Source organism: Musa acuminata, chromosome BXJ2-7 (genome assembly GCF_036884655.1).
Source record: "Musa acuminata AAA Group cultivar baxijiao chromosome BXJ2-7, Cavendish_Baxijiao_AAA, whole genome shotgun sequence".
In the NCBI taxonomy this organism is placed as follows: domain Eukaryota; kingdom Viridiplantae; phylum Streptophyta; class Magnoliopsida; order Zingiberales; family Musaceae; genus Musa; species Musa acuminata.
Genome location: NC_088344.1, coordinates 27,810,918 through 27,834,631, shown reverse-complemented (window position 1 = coordinate 27,834,631; position 23,714 = coordinate 27,810,918). Strand labels below are relative to the sequence as shown.

Here is a 23,714-nt window from a genome sequence, read left to right as displayed (position 1 = left end):
AATGACAGATCAATTAAACTAATTTTATTGGCTTCTGAATCAAATCTTACTTAAAAATATTTTTAAGAGGAAAAATGTACCCAAATAAAGCACAGACGTCACTCGTTCCTTTGACCCGTTGACCCATGTGACTGACCCATGTCACTTCAAACAGCGCGGTTGCGCATCGCGTGACTTACTGCAACCATTCCCTCCCCCCTCTTCCTGGCCTCGAGAGAGAGTCCGAGACGTGCGTTCGAGCGTCAGTTCCCACCACCCCGTGTGCCGAACCAAGACAAAACCCCGCGACCACTCCCAAGCACGGTAGGTAAGCAGTCGTGATACACCTTTGCGCCAAAATCTCACCGGTCCGCAACAGACGAATAACAATGGTTTACATGAAAACAACATATAATGATATTAAAAGGGATTCTATTACATTGGAAATACGATATTTTTTGGGCTTTTTTTTTTCCCCTAATATGATTTTGTCGTAGCCTATTAGCAGACCGGAAGCAGTCGAATATTAAGCTCCGGCCCTGGGTGCCTTGGCGGGCGGCACGAAGAACTCGGCCACCGTCCGGCGTTGGATCTTCCCCGTCGCCGTCTTTGGCAGCGAGTCCGTTATGAACACCCTCTTCGGCACCTTGAACGCCGCCAGGTTCTTCCGGCAGTGCCTCAGCACATCCGCCTCGTCGATCTCCGCGTCCTCCTTCGGTATCACCGCGCAGTTTATCTGCAATCCATCACGCATACCGGTCAATAGCTGCCGTCTATTAGAGAACCGATGGATCAGATTTAACCAAGCGACGAGCGGCTTACCTCTTCCCCGTACTTGTCGTCCGGCACGCCGAACGCCACCGCCTGCGCGATGTCGGAATGCTCCAGCAGCACCGCGTCCACCTCTATCGGAGAGATCTTCTCGCCTGTGACCAGCAGTGGACGAGAGATCAGATGGCTGAGATTACACTAGATCGTGGGAAATGCGTGTTGGGGTGGGGTACCTCCGCGGTTGATGAGCTCCTTGATGCGACCGACGAGGTGGAGATAGCCATCGCTGTCCAGGAAGCCGACGTCGCCGGTGTGGAACCATCCGAAGGCAAAGGCCGCCTTGTTCGCCTCCGGATTGTTCTTGTAGCCCCGGGTCACGTTGGGTCCGCGGATGCACACCTCCCCTGGCACGCCCGGCGGGCGGCGGGCGCCCTCTTCGTCGAGGATCGCCATCTCCAGCCCCGTTGGCCGCCCCACAGCGCCTGGCTTCCGCGGGCCGTCCTCTCGCAACGGGTTCGACGCCATTTGGTGCGCGGCCTCCGTCATCGCGTATGCCTCCAGCACCGGCGCGCCGAAGGCGGCCTCCAGGTGCTCCAGGATCGCCGGTGCCAGCGACGCGCTGCAGCTCCGTATGAAGCGGAGCTTAGGGTAGGCGGGCTCGGGCCGGGCTGCGTGGCGGTCGAGCAGGATTTGGTGGATGGTGGGCACCGCGGTGTACCACGTGGCGCCGGAGGCGAGCATGTCGGCCCAGAAGGTGGAGGCCGAGAAGCGGCCAGCGGCCGGAAGGGTCACCGAGGCGCCGGCGACAAGGGATGAGAGGAGTGCGGCGACAAGGCCGTGAACATGAAACAGGGGGAGAACGATCACGGTCGAGTCGGACTCACTGAGCCGGTACACGGACCGGATGTTGGTGACGGACGCGGCCAGGTTGAGCTGGGTGAGGGGCACGCCCTTGGGCCGGCTCGTCGTGCCGGAGGTGTGCAGGAACAGAGCGACGTCCGAGGGGTCGTTGACGCGACCGGCGACTGGGGCGACGCCCTCTGCCGCGGGCCTGTCTCCCGGGAGGGTGAGCTCGAGCAAGCCGGAGGGGTCACGGAGGGAGGCGGCGGCACGGGGGATCCCGAGCTGGGCCGCGGCAGCCTCCGCAGCCGCGTTGCCCTCGGCATTCGTCAGCAGCAGAATCGACTCAGAGTCGGAGAGGTAGAACACGAACTCATCGCGGGTGTAGGCCGGGTTGAGCGGGGCGGCCACGGCACGGGTGCGGAGCACAGCCAAGAACACAATCACAAGCTGCACGAAACCGAAGCAACACATCAGCAGCATGATCGCGAAAAACCCAAGGCGAAGATCAATCAAACCAAGGGTAAAAATAAAAAAGGACAAGCAACAAACCTCAACGGTGTTGGGGAAGGCGAGGGCGACGACGTCGCCAGGGCGTACGCCGGCTGCAGCAAGGCGAGCTGCGGCGGCGTCCACAAGTTGGTGGAGGCGGGCGTGAGTGAGCTCGTGGCGCCCGGGGACGGTGATGGCGCGCCGGGAGGGGAAGTCTCCGGCGGCCTTCCGCAGCAGCCCGGTCAGAGTGGTGAGCCCTTCCATCGTCACCGCTCAAGTTACCACCCAAAGGAGAGTCGAAAACAAACAAAGAACCGCTGCAACACAGCCAACCACAGAACAGACGAAACGGCTAACGAGCTGACTGAGAAGAGTGTGGAGGGAACGGGGCGGAGCAGTCATATATATAGCCGCGAATGCGGAACACGTCAGGAACGGAGCGACAACCTCCCCCGCCCACAAACCCACCACCTCCTCTCTCATTTTGAAACGTGTCGCGCGTTGGACGATCCGCGTTCCGCATGGCCACTTGTGGGCGTGACCTCGGCGATGACGGCTGCCACGGGTATACGTGGAGGTAGAGATCGAGGGGATATTTTTCGTGATTAAGATCCGAGCCGTTCATATCTTTATTTTATCTGTTTCCCAGGAAACTGCCTAAGGAGCGGTGGGTGGGACATGACGGTGGAGCAGATCGATGACGTGAGGTAGGAGAAAGGGTAACGGAGGGACTTCACGTGACGTCTCCGGCTTTATCTCCGATTCAGATACCACCTCCACCTGACGCACCTGCCTGACGGAGTTTGTGTGTGCCAGCGTCTCTTTTATAAAAGCCTGTGATAATTACTTCATCGAGGAATCATTGGTTACTGTAAGTAAATAAAGATGAATATAATAATAATAATAATAACAATTCTAATTGGTCGCCCTAAAGTCGGTCCGTGGATTTGACTCACTGCAACACTTGATTCCGGTCAAAGGTGCAAGATTGGTTGGCGACAATGGCTTGATTCAGGTCAAAGCTCGAGTCGTCATGAGACAAGCCGAACAGTATCGCTATAGTGACTGATATGCATGAGAACTCCATGAATTCATGGACATCATGGATGGCTTGCAACCCGAAGTTTCTGGCTTCAAGTTGGGACAAACGTGTCGACGACAGATACTAATTAGCAGGCAAGCGCATGGATAAAGAGCATATCCCAATGGGTTGGGGATAAGCATTGGAAAACGGCTCATCGATCCATGAAGAGGCAACCAACCAGCAGGTTAGCGATAAAAGAATATTAATATTTGCTTTCTCATTGAAGATGGACGGTTCAGATCCGTTAATATGATTATGATGGACGGTTTTGATTTTAGTATTTTCCAAAGTTCCGTGTATGTATTTGACACTTCACTTAGTGTGTCGGCTGATATTAAAAACCTTTGTTCAAAGTCTAAAGCATGCACATCTGTTGGTAGAAGAGGAGGCAACTTTCATGTTCTTCGCATGGCATGCCTTCTTTTATTTCTAAGACGGGAAATCTTTGTTTTATTAAATGGTATATATATATATATATATATATATATATATATATATTCTATAATTACTGTCACTATTTAATTATCCTATTAATTTTGTTATTAGCTCAAAATATTTAACCTCATGTTAATGATTTTGTTATCCATCAAAATTTAAAAGTCAATCTTAATCTTAATCAATTTCAATGTGTTATATTATTTTTACTGTCAAATCGTCATTGATGCATGTCATATTTGGTATTAATACCCATTCATAATACTTTAAAAATTGAGTCAAGTGAAACTAGATTTAAATTTTAGGATTTCTTTCGATTGTATCATTATACAAGGTAGAGAGAGAAGCCGGAAATCCGCCAGGTTTACATCTCAAACCTGCAAATCCGTAATGGGAAAGGAAGCCCGAAAGAAGCGTGTGAAGCTGGCTGGATAGGTATGTGAATCTGGACCTCACAATTGTATGTATGTGGAATCACGTCACCTGCCTGATGCAGAGAAAGGAACACACGATAAGAATCTACACTCATCCATCGCATCGCATCGCATCGCATCGCATCGCATCGCGGAAGATTCTGGCCTCTTCCGAGTGCACGCCTAGTGGCATGCGTATTTAATCTGTCTTGGCCAACATTAGAATGCACACCAACGATTTATTATCAGTAGACGTGCCAAAGTCACTCAGAATCTGTTCAACTCACGATGGCCACTATTAAGCCATGGATATTTCTGCTAGTGCTGTGGTAGGGGATGCCTCAGGCTCTCGTGGGCCCCCGTCTCCAGCATTCCACCTCCACCCAGTGTGCCTATCGAACGACATCCTCACCATTTTACATCACATCAATGAATACTGGGACAGACGACATCCTCACCATTCCACCTCCACCCAGTTGTGGAGGAGGACACAGACTCCTCAGGCTTCGTTCGTCTCCGAGGACGGCTGATGACCTAATCGCTTGCGTCTTCGAATCCCCCCTCCACCCCCTTATCGTTGCTGCAGGAAGGCGGACAGCGAACAGCGTCTTTGACGAAGAGATTAAGTTGACGGTTTTGCCCCTGATTTATATCGCAGCTACGGACACGGAACTAATTGAAATCGAGTGCTAAACGGACCACAAGCACCTAATCCCTTATCCTCGATTATTATTATTATTATTATTATTATTATTATTATTATTATTATTATTATTATTAAAAAATAATTAATATTTTTATTATTTTTAAAATAAAAATAATCAGATGTGAAAACTTTTTATATCAAATATTATTATTGAATAGACTAACAATTTTTTTGGTACATCCATTCGTAAGATCGTTGGGCTGGGCCTGTTATGGATCCATCATAGGCCCATCTTTCTGTTGCCATAGCTAAATTTCCTGGCGAGTCGCCATGGCCGACACGCCGCATCAACCGAGAAACTTCGTCGGGTCACAGTCGTAGGATCTGACCAGCTTCCGGTCCACCGACCACTCGGGCGGCCCATCGTCATTTACCGCCACGTGGTCCTCGTGATGGGTCCGTCCTCGTGACCGACACTGCTCGAGCCCGATGTCTGCCCCCGCCCACCGCGCTTGACCACACATGAGAGAAAGCGGATAACCCACACGGTCGAGCCCGTCGTTTCAGCGTGCGCAAACCACCTCTCGCCCCTCCATCTCCCTCGCACGACGACCAAGGCGGCGGTCGTGATCACGTGTGCGATTGATGCCGCGAGCGATCGGATTCTGCTGACCTTACTAGGTATCTCCTTTCATAATCGATCATCTCGATCGAGGCTATTGTTTTTAGGGCAAGGAGTTCTCCCACCACGTCCCACCCGCAGCACCATGTGAGCGGCAGTGTTTCCCATGCCGCACCGACCGAGCAAAAGAATGCGCGCAACCTGTTCGATCTTTTGCGTGCACACGCCACGGGGGCCGAATCGGCCCTTCGAAGCTGTTAGTCGTGCGTCAGGAAAGGGGACGTCTTCCGTGCCATTTCCTTTTCCTTAACCCCCCTTTGCTTGCGGAATGAGAAAGAAAAACGGGGAGTCCTCCTCGAATAATCGCGTCTATTTTTCGCGTTCGACAGTGAATAAATACCGAAATACTTCAGTTGTCATAAATCTAATAATAACATTCAATAACGCTAAATAATTTTCTTCATATAATTACCATAAAAAATAAATATCCTAAAAATAACATCGGTGCTGATTTGGTGGCGAAGAATGATCGTAGATGCCAATTTTGTTATTTCATCCAACTTCGGGGTGAAATATATAGGCAGACACGATCGTTGGTATTGAATTTCCACGCGACTGTCCATCCTAGTTTTCATTCGATACAACAAGCGGGACCCACATTTATGTTCAATAATAATTCAAGGTAAGCGATCGGGTTCCTCAAAATGGGTGGGTACTTAAGCATCGCTACCATTAACTCCGCGGTCTGCGTGCTGCTGGTGCTCCATGCCAGCGTTTACTCGCCCATGCGTCGGAACACTTGTCCGACCTACTCCACACTCTACCGACTTCGAAGATCACTGAAGTCCTCTGTGGGACCGACAGGGTATCACGGACGGGTGGTGTGGGAATCTGATAACGTGTTGGGCTTTGTGCGCTACCGACGCCCAACGACTCCAAATTGAAATTAGACCGTTTTATCCATTTAATTACTTTTAATTTGATTTACTTTTCCGTTAAAAGCGACTACGAAGACTGAGAACAGCTGCTGCTATATTAGCATTCCACGAAGGAGTTGGGAGAAGAGATCCAAAGGATCAGAAGACAAAAGAGGGAAAGACGACATCGAAAAGGCCATAAAGAAAGAGACGACCGTGTTCGCCTTCCCCCAGGGATATGGCCGCAGGGGTAAGCTACTTTTCCTCCTCCTCCCTCCTCTTCCCCACCCGCACCCACTCCGTCCTCACTTCCTTGCTAATCCCTTCCGCTTACTTCCTCCTCTTTGTGTAGAGCTTGATGCTGTAACTGCTCCAGATCTCGACCGAATCGACCCCCGGAAGTGTGATTCGAGGAAGCAGGGCGAGTTGTACAAGTTCAGCTCGGAAGGTGAGGTGCTTGCGTCTTCGATCCGACTATTTTCTCTTCCATTACGCCATTGAAGTGGTTTCTCGAGAAAAAAATGAAAATTTTATTTTGGCTTTGTCGATTGTGGTTTGTTCAGAGCGGCTGGCAGAGGGAAAAATGGGTTCTCGTGGTAATTTAGGGACAGATCTGAAGGGGAGTTTGTTGATTAGAGCGGGATATGTTCGTTATAGCTTATGTGAGACCGTGAAATTTGGGTATCCATTGATGGCTCGGGTGCTACCTTATTTTTCGTTGTCAATTGCTTTCTTTTGAAAGGTCTTTCATCCTTTCATTGTAGCTGCAATAAGCAAGCTTGGTCCTTTCTTCCCACACCACTGGCTGTTTGTACTTCCCTTGGTTACCTTCATAACTGGTGAGCTTTTCCTAAATAGATCTGGCAATTACTGTAGGAAAACGGAAGCTTTGGTCCTTCGTTAATTGTAGACAGGGAAGATTTGTTGTTTTCATGTTAATTTCCTGTCTTTGTGCCTTCCTGATCACATTCGTCTCATAAGAAAAGATGCATCTGTCACATTCAATGTGTTGCTACCGGAAATCTATTTGTTAAAAAGGAAGGCATGATTGTTTTCCCGTATACAGGGGGGATCATATGTGTACCTCACCTGTCTGTATAGTACATCATTTGTGTAGGCTTGCAAGTCTAACAGTGTAACTTTACTGTGTTCCTCTCTTTGTGCATCCTGTCTATGCTATTTCTCGTAAAACCTTCTCTAGACTTTTAACTGAAAAATCTATGGTGGAAAAATAAATTTTAGTGAATTTTAATTGATCATTCCATTTTCTTATTTGGAGATACATCTTTACCATTGTTGATGAGTGCTTATGATATTTTGGATCTCGGACTTTTGACTCCTTTTTCGTGTGCCTCTGTCATTGTGGATTAAACCATTGGTAACTTATTTCATTTACTTAGCTTCTTGTTTATCAATGTTTAATTAGATGGAGTGAAGAGTTTCACTATGCCAATCTAACAATTTTTTTGTCTTTTACTTTCAGGTAGGCTATTCTTCACTTTAGGCATTAAACTTCTGGTAAGCAATTGTGCTTGAGGTTTGTTTGTTTTTTTTTTGTGAATAATTACATTGAATATCATATTATAAGTATGTTAAGTTGCATCATTTGACAGACTCCAAGAATTTCTTTTACGTACTTTTATTGGATGCTATATTTGCACCACATCCGGCTATTATGTTATCATATATCAGTTTTCTTTGCTGGCTTCTCACTTGTGGCTCTCGTTTTATGTTTGGTTAACTCTTGTTTAATTTGATATGTTGTGACAATGACACCTTTTTTTCTGAATTGCATTGGACAATGTATTCAAAATTTGTTGAGTTGCATTGTTCCACATGTATTTATATTTGGTGCTGTCTGAATTTGCTATGTTGTATTTGTTCTACATTCAACTACTGATTAATTACATTATAATTTATTGGTTCTCCTTAGTGGGTTCTTACTTTCAACAATCTTTTTATGCTTGGTTGGAACTCTTGTTAATTTGATGAGTTTAAATTATGATGATATTTTTCTTTTTTTTCTCTTTCGTTAATTTTGCTTAAATTAATGTGGTTGTCCTTCTTCCGGTTATCTTTTGTAGGAAAAGGAATGGTTCTTTCACACTGCATGAGATCCAAATAATCTGCGGCTTCTCAGTGTCCAATCTTTCAAAAAGGTAAAGTTTTGATTCTCAATGTCTAGTTTCCCATGCAAATGTTGTTATGTGCTACGACCAACGCATATTGTACTGGTTAATTAACACACTTGATAAGAGAACACATTCAACAAGAATTCAAACTGGTAAGTGGTTGTATAAATTTGCAGAATAGCAAACAACATTCAGCAAAAAGGCTTTGTAAAATGCAGTGGCTGAATGATATTATTCACATAATAACACAGAAATTCATTTCAATTTTCTATTTCTATTCTACAATAAACTTGTCACAGGCATTTACGTTTGCTAATATATGGTACTAAAAAAATTGTAATCATGTAATTGTGAATCCTTTTTTGTATTGATCAGTGTTGCTTCTATATTTCTAGACTATCTAGTTTGTTTATGGTAAAATGATCCCTGATCTGTTTTCGTAAGTTGAATTTTCTTAGTCTTTCAATGCCAAAGAATGTCCCAGAGATAAGGTATTCGTGGTTAATAATTATCAACATAGGTACTTGTAGTTATAATGGCCAGATTTGGAATATCTTCTTCTGCTCTTTGCTCAGCATGAGAATATCTTGCTCTTTTCTTCACCTTCCAGACATGACTACTTATATTGTCTTGAATCCTTCAACTATGTAGAATTTTGACGAAACTCCAGCAAGTTTTAATAGAGATGAGCAGTTATAAATTGGGTGTGGAAGTTGTAAGTGCCCATGACCTCATGCCCAAGGATGGGCAAGGTTCTGCCTGTCCGTGTGTGGAGCTTCAGTTTGATGGCCAGAAGTTTCGTACCACCATCAAGGAAAAAGACCTTAATCCTGTCTGGAATGAATGCTTCTACTTCAACATTGCAAATCCTGCTTCTCTTCCTGAACTTGAACTTGAAGCTTTTGTGTACAACGTGAACAGAGCTACACATTCCAGGCCATTCCTTGGCAAGGTCCGAATTGCTGGAACCTCGTTTGTTCCCTATGCAGATGCTGTAGTCATGCACTATCCATTGGAAAAGCGTGGCATATTTTCACGTGTGAAGGGAGAACTTGGCCTTAAGGTTTTCCTTACTGATGATCCCTCAATAAAACCTTCTAGTCCACTTCCAGCAATTGGTCCTCACTCTAATGATATTCCTCCAAGTCAAGCACATCAAGTACCTGCCCAAGTCTCAATATTAAATACAAGCTCACCTCCAGAAAACAGATCAGAAGCAAGGTATAACTTTCACAGTGTCCCAAAAGAAGTCCACCAGCACCATTCTTCTGCTCCAATTAGTGAGCCAGTGAGGTATGCAGCTGATCCTATGAAACCTGAGCCTCAGCCCCCCAGAATTGTCAGGATGTACTCATCGGCGTCCTCCCAACAACCAGTGGATTATGCACTAAAAGAAACTAGCCCTTTCCTTGGTGGTGGTCAGATTGTTGGAGGCCGAGTTATTCGTGCTGATAAGCCAGCTAGTACATATGATCTTGTGGAACAAATGCAATATCTTTTTGTGCGTGTGGTGAAGGCAAAAGATTTGCCAGCCATGGATGTTACAGGAAGCCTAGATCCTTTTGTCGAAGTGAGAGTGGGTAACTACAAGGGAACCACAAAGCATTTTGAGAAGAAGCAGAACCCAGAATGGAATGAAGTATTTGCATTTTCTAGAGATCAGCTGCAGGCATCAATTGTTGAAGTTGTGGTCAAAGACAAGGATCTGGTTAAGGATGATTTTGTTGGTTTGGTTCGCTTTGATTTAAATGATGTACCATCACGTGTCCCACCAGATAGTCCATTGGCTCCAGAGTGGTACCGGCTTGAGGATAAGAAGGGTGATAAAACAAAGGGTGAACTGATGCTTGCGGTTTGGATAGGAACCCAAGCCGATGAGTCATTTCCTGATGCATGGCACTCGGATGCGGCGGCACCTGTTGGTGCCTCTGCTGTTGGCTCTCACATAAGGTCGAAAGTCTACCATGCACCCAGGCTATGGTATGTTCGAGTCAACGTTGTTGAGGCACAAGATATTGTAATGTCTGACAAGACCCGGTTTCCCGATGTTTATGTCAAGGTACAACTGGGCAATCAGATCTTGAGGACAAGAGCAGTTCAGGCACGGACATTCAACCCTCTTTGGAATGAGGACTTCATGCTTGTGGCTGCAGAACCCTTTGAGGATCACCTCATTCTCTCTGTAGAGGACCGTGTAGGACCAAACAAAGATGAGGTGATAGGCCGTGTTATTATTCCATTGGGGTCTATAGAGAAGCGAGCTGATGACCGTATTATCTATGGTCGGTGGTTCAGTCTTGAGAAGCCTGTTGCTGTTGATGTGGACCAGCTAAAGAAGGACAAATTTTCAAGCCGGATTCACCTCCGTGTCTGCCTGGATGGTGGATATCATGTGCTTGATGAGTCCACCCACTACAGCAGTGACCTCCGACCAACAGCAAAGCAGCTATGGAAGCCATCAATTGGCTTGCTTGAGCTTGGCATACTTAATGCAGAGGGGCTTCATCCCATGAAGACACAAGAAGGAAAGGGGACGTCAGATACATACTGTGTAGCCAAGTATGGGCAGAAATGGGTCCGTACTCGTACTATCATCAACAGCCTGTCCCCGAAATACAATGAGCAGTATACTTGGGAAGTTTATGATCCAGATACAGTTCTTACAGTTGGTGTCTTTGACAATTGCCAACTAGGAGAGAAGGGTTCTAGCGGTAACAAGGATGCAAAGATCGGAAAGGTTCGCATACGTCTTTCAACTCTTGAAACAGGCCGTGTGTACACACACTCATACCCGCTTCTAGTTTTACACCCTTCAGGCATCAAGAAGATGGGTGAACTCCATCTTGCCATACGGTTCTCGTCGACATCATTGATTAACATGTTGTACACATACTCAAGGCCTTTGCTACCTAAGATGCATTACATTCGGCCATTAACCATGATGCAACAGGACATGCTGCGGCACCAAGCCGTCCAAATAGTAGCTGCACGACTTGGCAGAATGGAGCCACCCCTCAGAAAGGAAGTTGTCGAATACATGTCTGATGTGGACTCCCACTTGTGGAGTATGCGCCGAAGCAAAGCAAATTTCTTCAGGCTTATGTCAGTTTTCTCTGGCTTGTTTGCAGTGAGCAAGTGGTTTAAAGATGTCTGCGCATGGAAGAACCCCATCACCACTGTGTTGGTTCACATTCTGTTCCTAATGCTCGTATGCTTCCCAGAACTGGTACTTCCTACTATATTTCTGTACATGTTCATGATAGGCATTTGGAATTACCGCTATCGGCCACGGTATCCTCCACACATGAACATAAAAATTTCTCATGCGGAGGCTGTGCAACCGGATGAGCTCGATGAGGAGTTTGATACATTTCCCACCAGCAGGAGCGCAGAGCTTGTTCGAATGAGGTATGATCGGCTAAGGAGCGTTGCCGGAAGGATACAAACTGTGGTTGGAGATTTAGCGACTCAAGGGGAGAGGGTCCAGGCATTGCTTAGTTGGAGGGATCCACGGGCGACAGCTATATTTGTGGTATTCTGCTTGGTGGCAGCACTCGTGCTGTATGTGACCCCATTGCAGGTGTTAATTGCCCTGGCAGGCTTCTATGTCATGCGGCATCCGAGATTCCGACACAGAATGCCTTCTGCGCCTGTAAACTTCTTCCGGAGGTTGCCAGCAAGGACTGACAGTATGCTTTAGATGGTATGAAGTTAAATGTTTATGGTGTAGTAGTATTTCCATCGTCGTAGTATGATAGTTAATAGCTGCTTTATTATTTTTCTTTCACGTTGTGCTCCTTTTTCGTTCCAAGTCTTAACCAAACCGTCCATGAACATTGCTAGTAAAATGTTGAAAGTTCTCTATGACAGAACACAGCTTATGTGCGAGTTCTTGAGACTCGAGAGCTTCCGCTGCAGGTAAACAGTTGATGAACACACCAATTAGTTTTTCTCTATGTGCTCTTGCCTTGTGCTCCTCCTGTTTGGAAGTCTTTAAACAGTTGTTGAACATGCGTGCAAATAATCCACGGGAACATCTTTCTATCACACTGGCACTTGATGTGATGAGTTCTTGAGCTTTGTGTGACAGCTTTCAGTATGCAATTGTTCACGGTTGGTCTGTTTTCTGTGTATCTTTGTGTTTCTGAGCTATAAAGAGTTGATGAGGGTTGCAACTAATCTACCGAGACTTGTGTATCTATCACACAGAAAACAAAGCTGGATCAAACCTTTAATGATCCAAAAACATTCAAGGGGCTCACAAAATGGCTTTGACTTGTTGCGGCTTTTACTTGTCATAAGGAATTTTGCAGCAGTGGCAACACTTGGATCATCTTCTAGAGAGCATATCCATGCTTGATTACAAGTAGTCTAGTCTCTTTCAAGCTAAAGATGCGACAGTCGAGTGAAATGATCCCTAACAGGAAACTGTAGATAATGTATAACTAATCCTATTTATGACACCGAAGACGTACCAGTTGGGACGTGGACCGAAACACGGACAATAATCCCTTTTCGAATGGTCCGATATGGTCGACGATTTGTTTTCCTTCTCTCTCGTAAAACAAATAGAAAAGGAAAAAAAAAATATAATCATTAATGTAATTCCTTCTTTCTCTTTTGTCTCTCTTGTAAAACAAATAGAAAAGGAAAAAAAAATCATTAATGTTAAGAAAGAGTGAAAAGAAAAAGAAAGGAAGAGAGACACAATAATCCACATGGCGTAAACGAAATCTAGATGCAATTTATCTTTTTACATGGGGTAACAGGGATTGGAATCCATCTTCTTCTTGAATGGCTTCAAAGATCTGACAGACACGAGGTTCAAAGTCCGATCCAACACGGACCGGAGACAGCGATGGTAGGTCGTGTGGTGGCAAGGGCAGAGGTTGGCCTGCCCTCAAATTTATGCTGCACATGTGGAGGGGTCGGTCATAGATGCAGTGCATAGTTAAGGATTCAGATCCAATCCCATAAAGGATTGCGATGAGTAGCAACGCATTAGTGCATGGCATGCCTTCTCGAGTCTTGACGAATTGTTATGTAATATTTATACTATAATATATGAACGATAAGAGCCAGAATTATTATTTATATTGTAATTTATACGGAAGAAAAATGATTTATAAATGAGATCAAATACACATAATATTTACAAAAGAAAGTATTCATAATATTTACAAAAGAGATCAATATACTTATAATGTCGATATGATCAAAATAAAGAATTAGATTAAACTCTTCTGGAAGAATTAGTAATTATGGGACTTGTATATTTTATATATTACTTTAGAGAATCAATAATTATTTAAATGTTAAAGGGTCCATAGCTCAGTGGTAGAGCATTTGACTGCAGATCAAATGGTCGCCGGTTCGAGTCCGGCTGGGCCCTATCATAGTTTTTTTTATTATAAACTATGTTTTTTTTCAAAAAAAATAGTTTAACACAGATCAAATAGTTTTTTCTATTATAAACTATGTATTTAAGTCACTATTAAATTATTTCTTGGATAAATTCATAAAAAAAATTTAACCTTGAGAATTCAAAATGTTTCAAAAATTCTCATAAAACACTCTTAATCGACTAAAAAAAGATCATTTTATCTTTATCTGTTTTATTTGATCTACCATCACTCCGCTTGTCAGCCATTCCTATTTTTGAGCGGGTCTCTCGCTTGATAAAAGTGCAACCTCTATAGCCCTCCTTCCTTGTCGAGGGCAATATCTCCTTCCACAAAGGCGCAGTGACCCCCGTCGCCCTCCTTCCTCGTCGAGGGGTAAGTCTCCTTCCTTGACGATGGTAAAGCCTTCGCGTTCGTTGAACTTACCAGCAATAAAGGCATAGTAGCCCTTGCTGGACCCCATTGGATCTAGTAATAAATGCACAACCTTCGTGATCGTCATCTGTAGTCTCATTTTGAGATATTTATATCACTATTAAATTATTTCTTAGATAAATTTATAAAAAAAATATTTAACCTTTAATTTAAAATGTCTAACCTTTAAAAATTCTCATAAAACACTCCTAATCGACTAAAAAAGATCATTTTATCCTTGCCTTTTTTGTTTGATCCACCATCGCTTCCGCCCGTCGGCCATCCTTACTTTTGAGTGGGTTCCTCACTCGATCGCCCAATGATAAAAGTACAACCTTTGTAGCCCTCCTTCCTTATCGAGGGCAATGTCTCCTTCCACAAAGGCGTAGTGACCCTCGTCGCCCTCCTTCCTCGCCGAGGGGCAAGGTCTCCTTCCTTGATGATGGTAAAGCCTTCGCCTTCGTTGAACTTGCCAGCAATAAAGGTATAGTAGCCCTTGCTGGACCCCATTGGATCTAGTAATAAAGGCACAACCTTCGTGATCGTCATCTGTAGTCCCATTTTGAGGTATTTATATCACTATTAAATTATTTCTTAGATAAATTCATAAAAAAAATATTTAACCTTTAATTTAAAATGTCTAACCTTTAAAAATTCTCATAAAACACTCCTAATCGACTAAAAAAGATCATTTTATCCTTGCCTTTTTTGTTTGATCCACCATCGCTTCCGCTCGTCGGCCATCCTTACTTTTGAGTGGGTTCCTCACTCGATCGCCCAATGATAAAAGTACAACCTTTGTAGCCCTCCTTCCTTATCGAGGGCAATGTCTCCTTCCACAAAGGCGTAGTGACCCTCGTCGCCCTCCTTCCTCGCCGAGGGGCAAGGTCTCCTTCCTTGACGATGGTAAAGCCTTCGCCTTCGTTGAACTTGCCAGCAATAAAGGCATAGTAGCTCTTGCTAGACCCCATTGGATCTAGAAATTAGAGGCACAACCTTCGTGATCGTCATCTGTAGCCCCGTCTCACTATCGACCATAGGCAAGGAAGGAGGGGGGTAACTCGCCCTCACTCGTAGCCTTTGTCATTGCATGTAAAGGGGTCGCGCAATGTCCTCACACCTCCTCATTGCCATCAACAACCGATAAGGAATGAGGGAGCACACTCTCATCGTCGCCCATAACCCCCCTCATCGGAGCACCTTCACATGCAATCTCTGTCGTTAGTTGCGGAAAATACGCCTCCATCACTAGTCTAACGACGGCTAGTATGCCTTTGTCGCTAGAGAAGGGGGTCGATCGATGTGTTGGAGGAACTACCATGGGCTGGGCAAAGAATGGTGGTCAACATGGGTAAAATAAAAGAAAATGCTATATAGAAATTTTTTAAAGTTGAAGCACTATTTGAGAAATTTTAAAAGTTAAACTTTTTTTACAAGAATTTGCCCTTATGTTTATATTAAAATATATTAGGGTTTTTTTTTCTAATTTTACATAGATAATTTGGCATGTTATCCATTTAACCTATAATACTTATCTCTAAATCTTTTTACCTATATTATTATAAACTATATTAGGTTCTCATAATTTTTACATTTTACCTTATATGATTTGACATATCATCCATTTAACCAATAAGAGATATCTTTTAACTTTCATTACTTTATTCTAAACGAGATATTAGGGTTTAGGATTTTTCTTGGCATCTACTTATTTTTTTTAAGGAAGAAAAAAAAAACATGTTGGATGTGGGCCCTACTAAAGTTCTTATGCCACTATTAAATTATTTCTATATTAAATTATATAAGGGTCTCCTTTTCAAAAATTTTACATATATAATTTGGCATATTATCCATTTAACCTATAATACTTATCTATATATCTTTTAACCTACATTATTATGTTCTAATCTATAAATTAGGGTTTAGAATTTCTCTCAACATCTCTTTGGTTTTTTTCTAGGAAAATAGAACATGTATGGATGGATGGCCTATATCAATTATTTCTTATAATATATTTTTTTATTCTTAAAAAAGGAAAAAAACATGTTGGATTATGGACCTATGTTACCTATCTCTTTATCTTTTAACCAACATTATTATCTTCTAATATTTTCTTTTCTCTCTTTTTTTTTTTTTTCGGTGCTTACCCATGTAATTTGGCACATTTTGTTGGCTCCTATTCAATTATCTTTTAGGTTTTATCTATATAGTTTGATATCCATTTAGCCTATATTACTTATCTTTGTATCTTTTGACCTACATTATTATCTCCTAATAGATTAATTACATATTATCTTCTGTAGTTTGACCTCTTTAGCATATCAATCCGTAGACTTAAAAATTTTACATTGGAATCCTTATAGTTATGAAAATAAAATATCTAGCTCCATTTACTCTAACGTCATCAGTTTTATCGATGGAAGCACGAAAACGATAGACAAAAAAATAATTTCAATACCCTAGTGATGTTTTCAGTGGTGGTAGACAAAGATACCACTAGGGGTCGTATGTGGCTATTGTGGATGAGAATGGAGAGCGACGACAGGAGTTGAGGTAGAGGGAAAGGAGGAAGAGGATGATGTAGATATCGATGCTTTACATCTATGTTAGTGTTGCTCAGCAACTGTGTCGACGAATTGGGCTTTGCGTTTAGTGACCCAAGCAATCCACGATACAATAGTGACAATTAGCCTCGCAGACACTTCAAGGCACACTTCCAATCGTTGGAGCACCACACAATTGCCCCTTTCTGTTGTCGCATCCTACTCTCGGAGCTTGATGGCAAACCACAACACGGTTGCGAGGGCCACCCATAGTGGTAGGGTCGTGATCATTCACCATCATCCGCTCCACAACCCCATCCTCCAACTTCAGCCTAATAGGACGACCTCCACCCTCTCCTCAACCACCTCGCATCGTCGCTTCATGGTCTTCTGCCTAAGATCTATGAGCTTCTTTGGCTAAGGCATCATTGTAGACTCGGAGGTGGAGAAACAAGAGCTAAAGAACAAGGAAGCAATATGATCGAGATTGCAAGAAGCGCAAAGGGGGCAGACTCGTTGCGGACCTATGTCGAAGATGCCGTAGACAGTGTCAAGGGAGTGACGAGTGACACAAGTGACTTGTGTTGAGCCACAAGGAAGTTGGTGCTATGGATGAATGTGTCGCAAGCCCAATAAAGGAAAGTCGTATCCGACTCGCAATAGATCGTCATCCTTTCGCCACTCTGTATTGGTGTCGCCACTCTCTTTTAAGAACATTATTTAGTTCTTAGCTTTTTTTTTCCATAGAAAAAGAAAAAAAAAACATATTATTGGACTCATCACATGAATTGGTGCCAATGGATCAAACATGAGAGGACTCATGACATGCAGCTGCCACCAAATATGGAATCACAGCAATACAGCATAGAACCTGCATCTAGTTTTCAATCCACCACAGCAACCAAAACTTAGTATTGCTATAACCATATTGACATAGGAACCACTGTCATGTTGGATACGACTTTCAAATATAAATGTGTTCTAAATAATTTGTAACAAAACTAAATTATTTTGTAGCAAAAATATCTGACTAGAGACTTATTTTGGCCAATAATTTTGTTGAACTAGCACCAAAAATATCTACACTAGAGCTAACAAGCCTTGCTAATATAATTGCTTGAAAGCCCGATTAATATGTATGGAGAAGAAAAAACCACAAGGTCAGGTACGAGTTTCCTTTATTAAAGAGAGTCATAAGGTCTGATGTGAACTGATGATTCAACTCAAAACAAACAAAACATTGCCTAGTTATTAAGATAATTTCAGAGCCTTAATTATAATATAAAAACTCACCAACGGCTACATGTTATAAATTATTTTACTCCTCAAACTTTCACCACAATTCAGCATACAAAATAGGAAAAAAAAAGAAATACACACGTTGTTTTCTGGGTTGGATAATATAGAGACGTACTAGGATGTCAAACACAACTAGAAAAAGAGGGCATATATGCTCAAAAGCAAAAATTCTTAATGTCTCCGTAAGAAATTTTCATTTTTCATAGTGAACTCAAAAATTTGTTCTTGGATTGTCACACTAAAGCCTTATTTTCATATATGCCCATTATTTATTTTGTTTCATATTTATTTTGCCATTAGGGTATAAGAAGTTCACTTGAGTTGCCATAATGTGATTCATTTATACGACACAGAGAAACAGGTGAGCCAAGTGACTGGTGTGGGCATCCAGGCCGTGATCTTCCACCTCAATTTGCGCTGTTGTCAGATTCCTGCTTTTAGTGGCTTTTCTCAGTTAGCTTTTCTATTTGCTCGTAATCATTCGTATATCAGAACTCTTTTACAAAGCAAAAAAGCTAATTGTAAAAAATATCAAGAAAATTCAATTTATCCTAATTACCTACGTGGAGAATAATTAAAGAACTAGAAAAGTTCTGATTGCTACGTGATAAACTGTTCGTAATCCATCTTTCAGCAGTATCAGTCGAGCTAATTTACCAGCCTGAGTAACAAAGAAAGGACCAAATGTCATCATATCATCCGTCTTGAAGATATTAAATCAGGATCTAGGGTTTTAGCGCTGGGAAAAACCTGCCTCATCCGACCCAAAAAAAAGAATTAACTCGTCGTCCCTATGAATTGACTCCTCCGTCAATTTGACAAACAGGAAGCGGGCGTTGGGTCTCAAAGAGAGCGAGCGAGACTCATGGGCGGCGTAATGGGAACGAGGGAAAGGAAAGAACGGACTCACAGCGAGGAGAGCGTGGTCTTGAGGACCGTAGTCGGCGGTGATGAGGAAATAAGCGGCGGTGACGGTGCCGGCCATGGCGGTGCGCCGTATTAGTTTGTCCGTCCTCGGGTCCATCGCTATCGCCCTCTATATCTTCGCTTCCACAACACACGGGGCTTGCGAACTCAGTCCGATGACTCCGAGGAACACCCGAAGCACCTAATTGTCATAAAACAGTGCTGTTAACGGGTCGGGTTTGTTTGGTATTCCAATATATTCATCCCTTTATATCGGATTCGAATCACGAATTAAAGTTGAGACACCTAAATAATTAATTGGATGATTGTCCGAGGAAATATATCTTTTAATTTCTTAAATGATATATTGTTTTTTTATGATTCTCAAACAGTCATCTCTTATTTTTAATGTTCTAAATATAGTCTTTCAAAAAACCATTATCTTTTTCACCCAAATCGAAAATTTTTTTTCATCAACTATTTATAGTGTTTTGTAGATTAATATTTATCATAAAATACTATACAGTATTTTAAAAATATTATTTAATGCTTAAAGAAATATTTTTATGTGTGTATATATATATACATACACACACACGATTAAAGAAATAAGAAGTAGCGTGAAATTTGAATTGAGGCCTCACTGAAAACACATTATTTTTGGTTATATAAAAAAACCTTTCTCTTTGTCCCAAAATGCCAAACCATTTTCTTTTGAAGACGGACGCACAACTGCATTTTGCAACTTGTTACAGATTTATACTAAATGAGACCCCTCCAAGAAATTGCTTTTAGCAAATACGTGCATCAAATTTTGCTTTAGAGAATGAAACACACAACTGATCGACAAAAAACGTCAGATCTGTAAAGCTCTTCGTTTTTCTTCTAATAATTAGAGCTACAATCTTTGCTCAGAAATCCTTTGCAGTTTTAAGAGATATCACACTGGAGACGACGCTCCAATCACTCATCATCCTTTTTCAAGATTTCATCATTGCAAAGCCTGAAATATGGAGGGAAAAAACTCATTTTATGATTGAAGGAGCAAAGATCAAAGTAAAAAACGAAAACGAGTGACGAAAACAAAATCGAAGAATTCATCAGTTGAGACGCAACGCGGAGAAAGAAAAACCTTTTCGTAATCGATGAAATAGAACCCTCGATCCGAAATCTCAGCCGTCTGCGGTGCCGATGGAAACCCTAGATTTTTGAGTGAGTGTCCAGGTCTGTTCGGCGTGGGATATATCGAGACAGAGAACGACTCAAAGCCATCCGACGCGGTATTTCGAGGAGAGAGATCTGTCTGATGAAGTCCATCAGGCAATGTTCCATCGTCCGATCGGTGAGAGTATTAGGCACAATGGTCGTCGACTTACACGGTGGCTACCCGTAGCCTTAGCCTTACCCTCGAAGAGAATTCTGATCCAAAAGGACGACCCTTAGCAGTCCGACCGAATCACCCCGGAGAACAGTCAGGGGTGACGTGCTCTGCGCGGAACATGGGTCCCACGCTCACGAACACAAATTGGTGTCAGTTTTCTGCCTTTTTAGAATGAAAAATTTTTACGAGCGGATTTTCCTAGAAAATAATCCTATTTTAGGGTAATTTTTAAATCAATATTTTTCATTTTATTTTTTTTCAAATAATATCTTTAATATAAAAGATCTAAAATACTCTTTAAAAAATTTTCCATCAAATTTTTATCCCCCTTTTTTTTTATCAGTTTTAAATTAGAATTATGTTTTTAGTTGGTTCGTTTATAGTAATTTTCAATGGTATTTTTATTAAGATACCGAAAATATTACTAAAAATATTATAAATTACATCATATTGTATATCTTTGATTATTATTGTTTGTAGACAATTATAACATTATTTTTTAATTTTGTAATTAGTATGATTGAGGTAAAAAATTTATCTTAATTATTTATGGTATCTTCAAGTATATTTTATGATATTTAATTGTGAAGGTCAAAATATCATAATAAATTAATTTTTAATTTTATTTAGGTTATTAGAAATATCTAATAGTTTCGAGTATGTTTTAATTCTATTTAACTTATTTACATTTTTTTTAAGTTGATCTATTTTAATAATTTTATTATGATGATTAAAATATTGTGATAAATCAAATTTATTATAACAAGCCAAAATATTATAGTATGTGAAAAATTTTGAGGAATAATTTAAATATTTTTTTAATTAGGAATACTATGTAAGAAAAATCAAAAGAATGGTCCTACTTAAAAATATCTAAAATATAAGTATTTTTTTAAAAAAATCGCTCTTTTTACAAAGGTATTTCTAATGATATTGTAATTAAAACTTGAGCTTGTGTTTCTCGTGTTAATTTAACGAAAGTGAATTTAGGTGACCGGATCCCGATGCATGCTCGGGTGATGTCCTCTTCTATGCGTTGTTACTTACAGTACCATATCACGCGCGGGTCCCACTCAAAGACGCTACCGCCGCGTGGATTTACTATCGTCGAAGGGATAAGACGTGGCTGGCGGCTTCGGTCGGCCATGCGTCGGTTGATGACTGGTGAACGGTGGCTTCCGGTTGTGACCGCCAGTCGGGGCCGCGTCCGTCCCCGGTTGGTGTCTCGCCGGAGGCAGGTGAGCGGGTCCCCATCGACGTTGGGCGGTTGGAATTAAGTGCACAGTCTAATTAATTAAGCGCAAACCATATTAACATATTGTTAGTGCTTAGTCTCATCCAAATCCTCCTCTCCTTAATATGTGGCCAGGAAAACAGGAGCGGCTGTAAGAATTGGCAAGGAGTTACCTAACGTGTACTGATGTAGACATTTGCCACTCATTATTTGAGAGACCGCTATACTTTAGTAAGCGGTCGGCTCAATGTGACGAACTGATTAGCGCACCAACCTTATCCCATTAGTTATTGTACGCAGAGAGATGTCAGCACTTCTATAAAAGCCCCAGCTTAGTCTTGATTGCTGGTCAGGCCACACAACGTTTCTTTCCTGTGCTCGTCATATAGTTCTAGAGTCCGGAGAACAGTGTCCTCGGGGTAAGATGGAGGGGAGAGAGGAGGATGTGAGGGTGGGAGCAAACAAGTTCTCGGAGAGGCAGGCAATAGGGACAGCTGCCCAGAGTCAGGACAGGGACTACCAGGAGCCACCACCAGCTCCACTGTTTGAGCCAGCGGAGCTCAGCTCATGGTCCTTCTACAGGGCTGGCATAGCAGAATTCATGGCCACCTTCCTCTTCCTCTACATCAGCATCCTCACCGTCATGGGTGTGGTCAAGTCCAACACCAAGTGCTCCACCGTGGGCATCCAGGGGATTGCCTGGGCCTTTGGTGGCATGATCTTTATCTTGGTCTACTGCACCGCTGGGATCTCAGGTGAACAAACACATCCTCTGCTTGTTTCCTTCCTCACTTGTGATCACGGCAATATCTTCGACTGAGTTATGCTCTGGGTTTTCAGGTGGCCACATCAACCCGGCTGTGACCTTTGGGCTGCTCCTGGCCAGGAAGCTGTCCCTGACCAGGGCTCTGTTCTACATGGTGATGCAGTGTCTAGGTGCCATATGCGGTGCGGGCGTGGTGAAAGGGTTTAAGAAGGGGCTCTATGAGAACAATGGAGGTGGAGCGAATGTTGTGGCCCCTGGTTACACCAAGGGTGGTGGCTTGGGTGCTGAGATTGTTGGCACCTTCATCCTGGTTTACACAGTCTTCTCTGCCACTGATGCCAAGAGGAGTGCTAGGGACTCTCATGTGCCTGTGAGTTTCCTTCCTGTTTTAGCAATATCTATTTGCTTGTTGCATTTCATATGCTACTTAGATTAATGAGCACTTGTGAGCAGCCAAATGACCTAACATGCATAAATATTTTGATCGACTTGCATGATCCACCATAGCTCCTTGTTTCTGTCCACTGTGGGGCTTATATCTTGTGGAGTTTCTTGCAGGTTCTTGCTCCCTTGCCTATTGGATTTGCAGTGTTCCTTGTTCACCTGGCCACCATCCCCATCACCGGCACTGGCATCAATCCTGCCAGAAGCCTTGGAGCTGCAATTGTTTATGACAAGAGCCATGCATGGAATGATCATGTAAGTCTACAAGGAAGTGATCGAGTGATCTTTTTTTTTTTTCTCCTATCGTAGCTTTTGACAGGATGATGAACACCAAGCAATTCCTTTTCTCTCTCCTCAGTGGATTTTCTGGGTTGGACCATTCATTGGAGCTGCTCTTGCTGCTATGTACCAACAGATAGTTATCAGGGCAATCCCATTCAAGAGCAGGCCATGAGCTTTCTTAAAATTTCTTGGTCTCTGTCGTGTCTCCTTTATCTATCTTGTCTGTGGCTTTCCTCCGTTATGCTTCTCTGTATTGCACCACAATTGTTGCCTAGTGTGTGTATTTAATGTCGCTATGTTGCTATATGGTGGTTCTCTGTATTGCAGCAAAATTGTTGCCTAATATGTATATTTAATAATGCTATGTTGCTACCTGTGTTTGAAGTTTATTTTCTAGCATTTTCTTTGACTACTTCTAGCATGAATAAATGCAAGTTGCTGTGGATGAGATGGTGCTTCAAAGTTTGATGATCACACCAGCAATTGTTTACTATCTCACCACCTCTGACCATATATAACAAAACAATGAAGCCAATGCCTTGACGAGTTAGCTAACCGGACAGAACCAGAAGACTGACCCACTCTTGGCGTATTATTCCATCCCCTATCTCTTTTTGCTTCCTCTGATTAGATATTTAGTTTTAGCACTTAATGAATAATTTTCTTTTTATTTAAATTAAAAAAAAGCCGATGGCTTGATGAACCGAATCTA

The 23,714-nt window shown here is 42.7% G+C and overlaps 3 protein-coding genes, 1 long non-coding RNA gene and 1 other non-coding gene across 11 annotated transcripts; 3 read left to right on the top strand and 2 right to left on the bottom strand.

The window, feature by feature from the left end:
• Positions 1-372: 372 nt before the first annotated feature.
• LOC103973539 (probable CoA ligase CCL9) lies at positions 373-2,468 on the bottom strand. The gene is made up of 4 exons (XM_009388142.3): positions 2,143-2,468; positions 984-2,040; positions 802-905; positions 373-715 (listed from the first exon to the last, which is right to left on the bottom strand). The coding sequence occupies exons 1-4, from the start codon at positions 2,344-2,346 to the stop codon at positions 506-508; spliced, it is 1,575 nt and encodes a 524-aa protein (XP_009386417.1). The 5' UTR covers positions 2,347-2,468; the 3' UTR covers positions 373-505.
• Positions 2,469-6,303: 3,835 nt separating this feature from the next.
• On the top strand, positions 6,304-12,287 carry LOC103973538 (FT-interacting protein 3). Of its 7 annotated transcripts, XM_065117754.1 has the most exons (6): positions 6,304-6,449; positions 6,552-6,647; positions 6,763-7,038; positions 7,683-7,717; positions 8,284-8,358; positions 8,983-12,287. In XM_065117754.1, the coding sequence occupies exon 6, from the start codon at positions 9,017-9,019 to the stop codon at positions 12,029-12,031; it is 3,015 nt and encodes a 1,004-aa protein (XP_064973826.1). In that variant the 5' UTR covers positions 6,304-6,449; positions 6,552-6,647; positions 6,763-7,038; positions 7,683-7,717; positions 8,284-8,358; positions 8,983-9,016; the 3' UTR covers positions 12,032-12,287. The 7 variants fall into 7 exon arrangements, with proteins under 7 accessions (XP_064973826.1, XP_064973824.1, XP_064973825.1 ...); XM_065117752.1 differs by lacking the exon at positions 6,763-7,038; XM_065117753.1 differs by lacking the exon at positions 6,763-7,038 and having other exon boundaries at positions 6,552-6,652.
• Positions 12,288-13,651: 1,364 nt separating this feature from the next.
• On the top strand, positions 13,652-13,723 carry TRNAC-GCA (transfer RNA cysteine (anticodon GCA)). The gene has a single exon. It is a non-coding gene; the product is annotated as a tRNA-Cys (tRNA).
• A 6,017-nt stretch (positions 13,724-19,740) lies between these two features.
• Positions 19,741-20,120, bottom strand: LOC135616182 (uncharacterized). Its single transcript, XR_010488290.1, has 2 exons — positions 20,028-20,120; positions 19,741-19,898 (listed from the first exon to the last, which is right to left on the bottom strand). It is a non-coding gene; the product is annotated as an uncharacterized LOC135616182 (long non-coding RNA).
• A 1,739-nt stretch (positions 20,121-21,859) lies between these two features.
• On the top strand, positions 21,860-23,391 carry LOC103973536 (aquaporin PIP1-2). Its single transcript, XM_009388133.3, has 4 exons — positions 21,860-22,265; positions 22,351-22,646; positions 22,835-22,975; positions 23,079-23,391. The coding sequence occupies exons 1-4, from the start codon at positions 21,935-21,937 to the stop codon at positions 23,172-23,174; spliced, it is 864 nt and encodes a 287-aa protein (XP_009386408.1). The 5' UTR covers positions 21,860-21,934; the 3' UTR covers positions 23,175-23,391.
• The last annotated feature ends 323 nt before the right edge of the window (positions 23,392-23,714 follow it).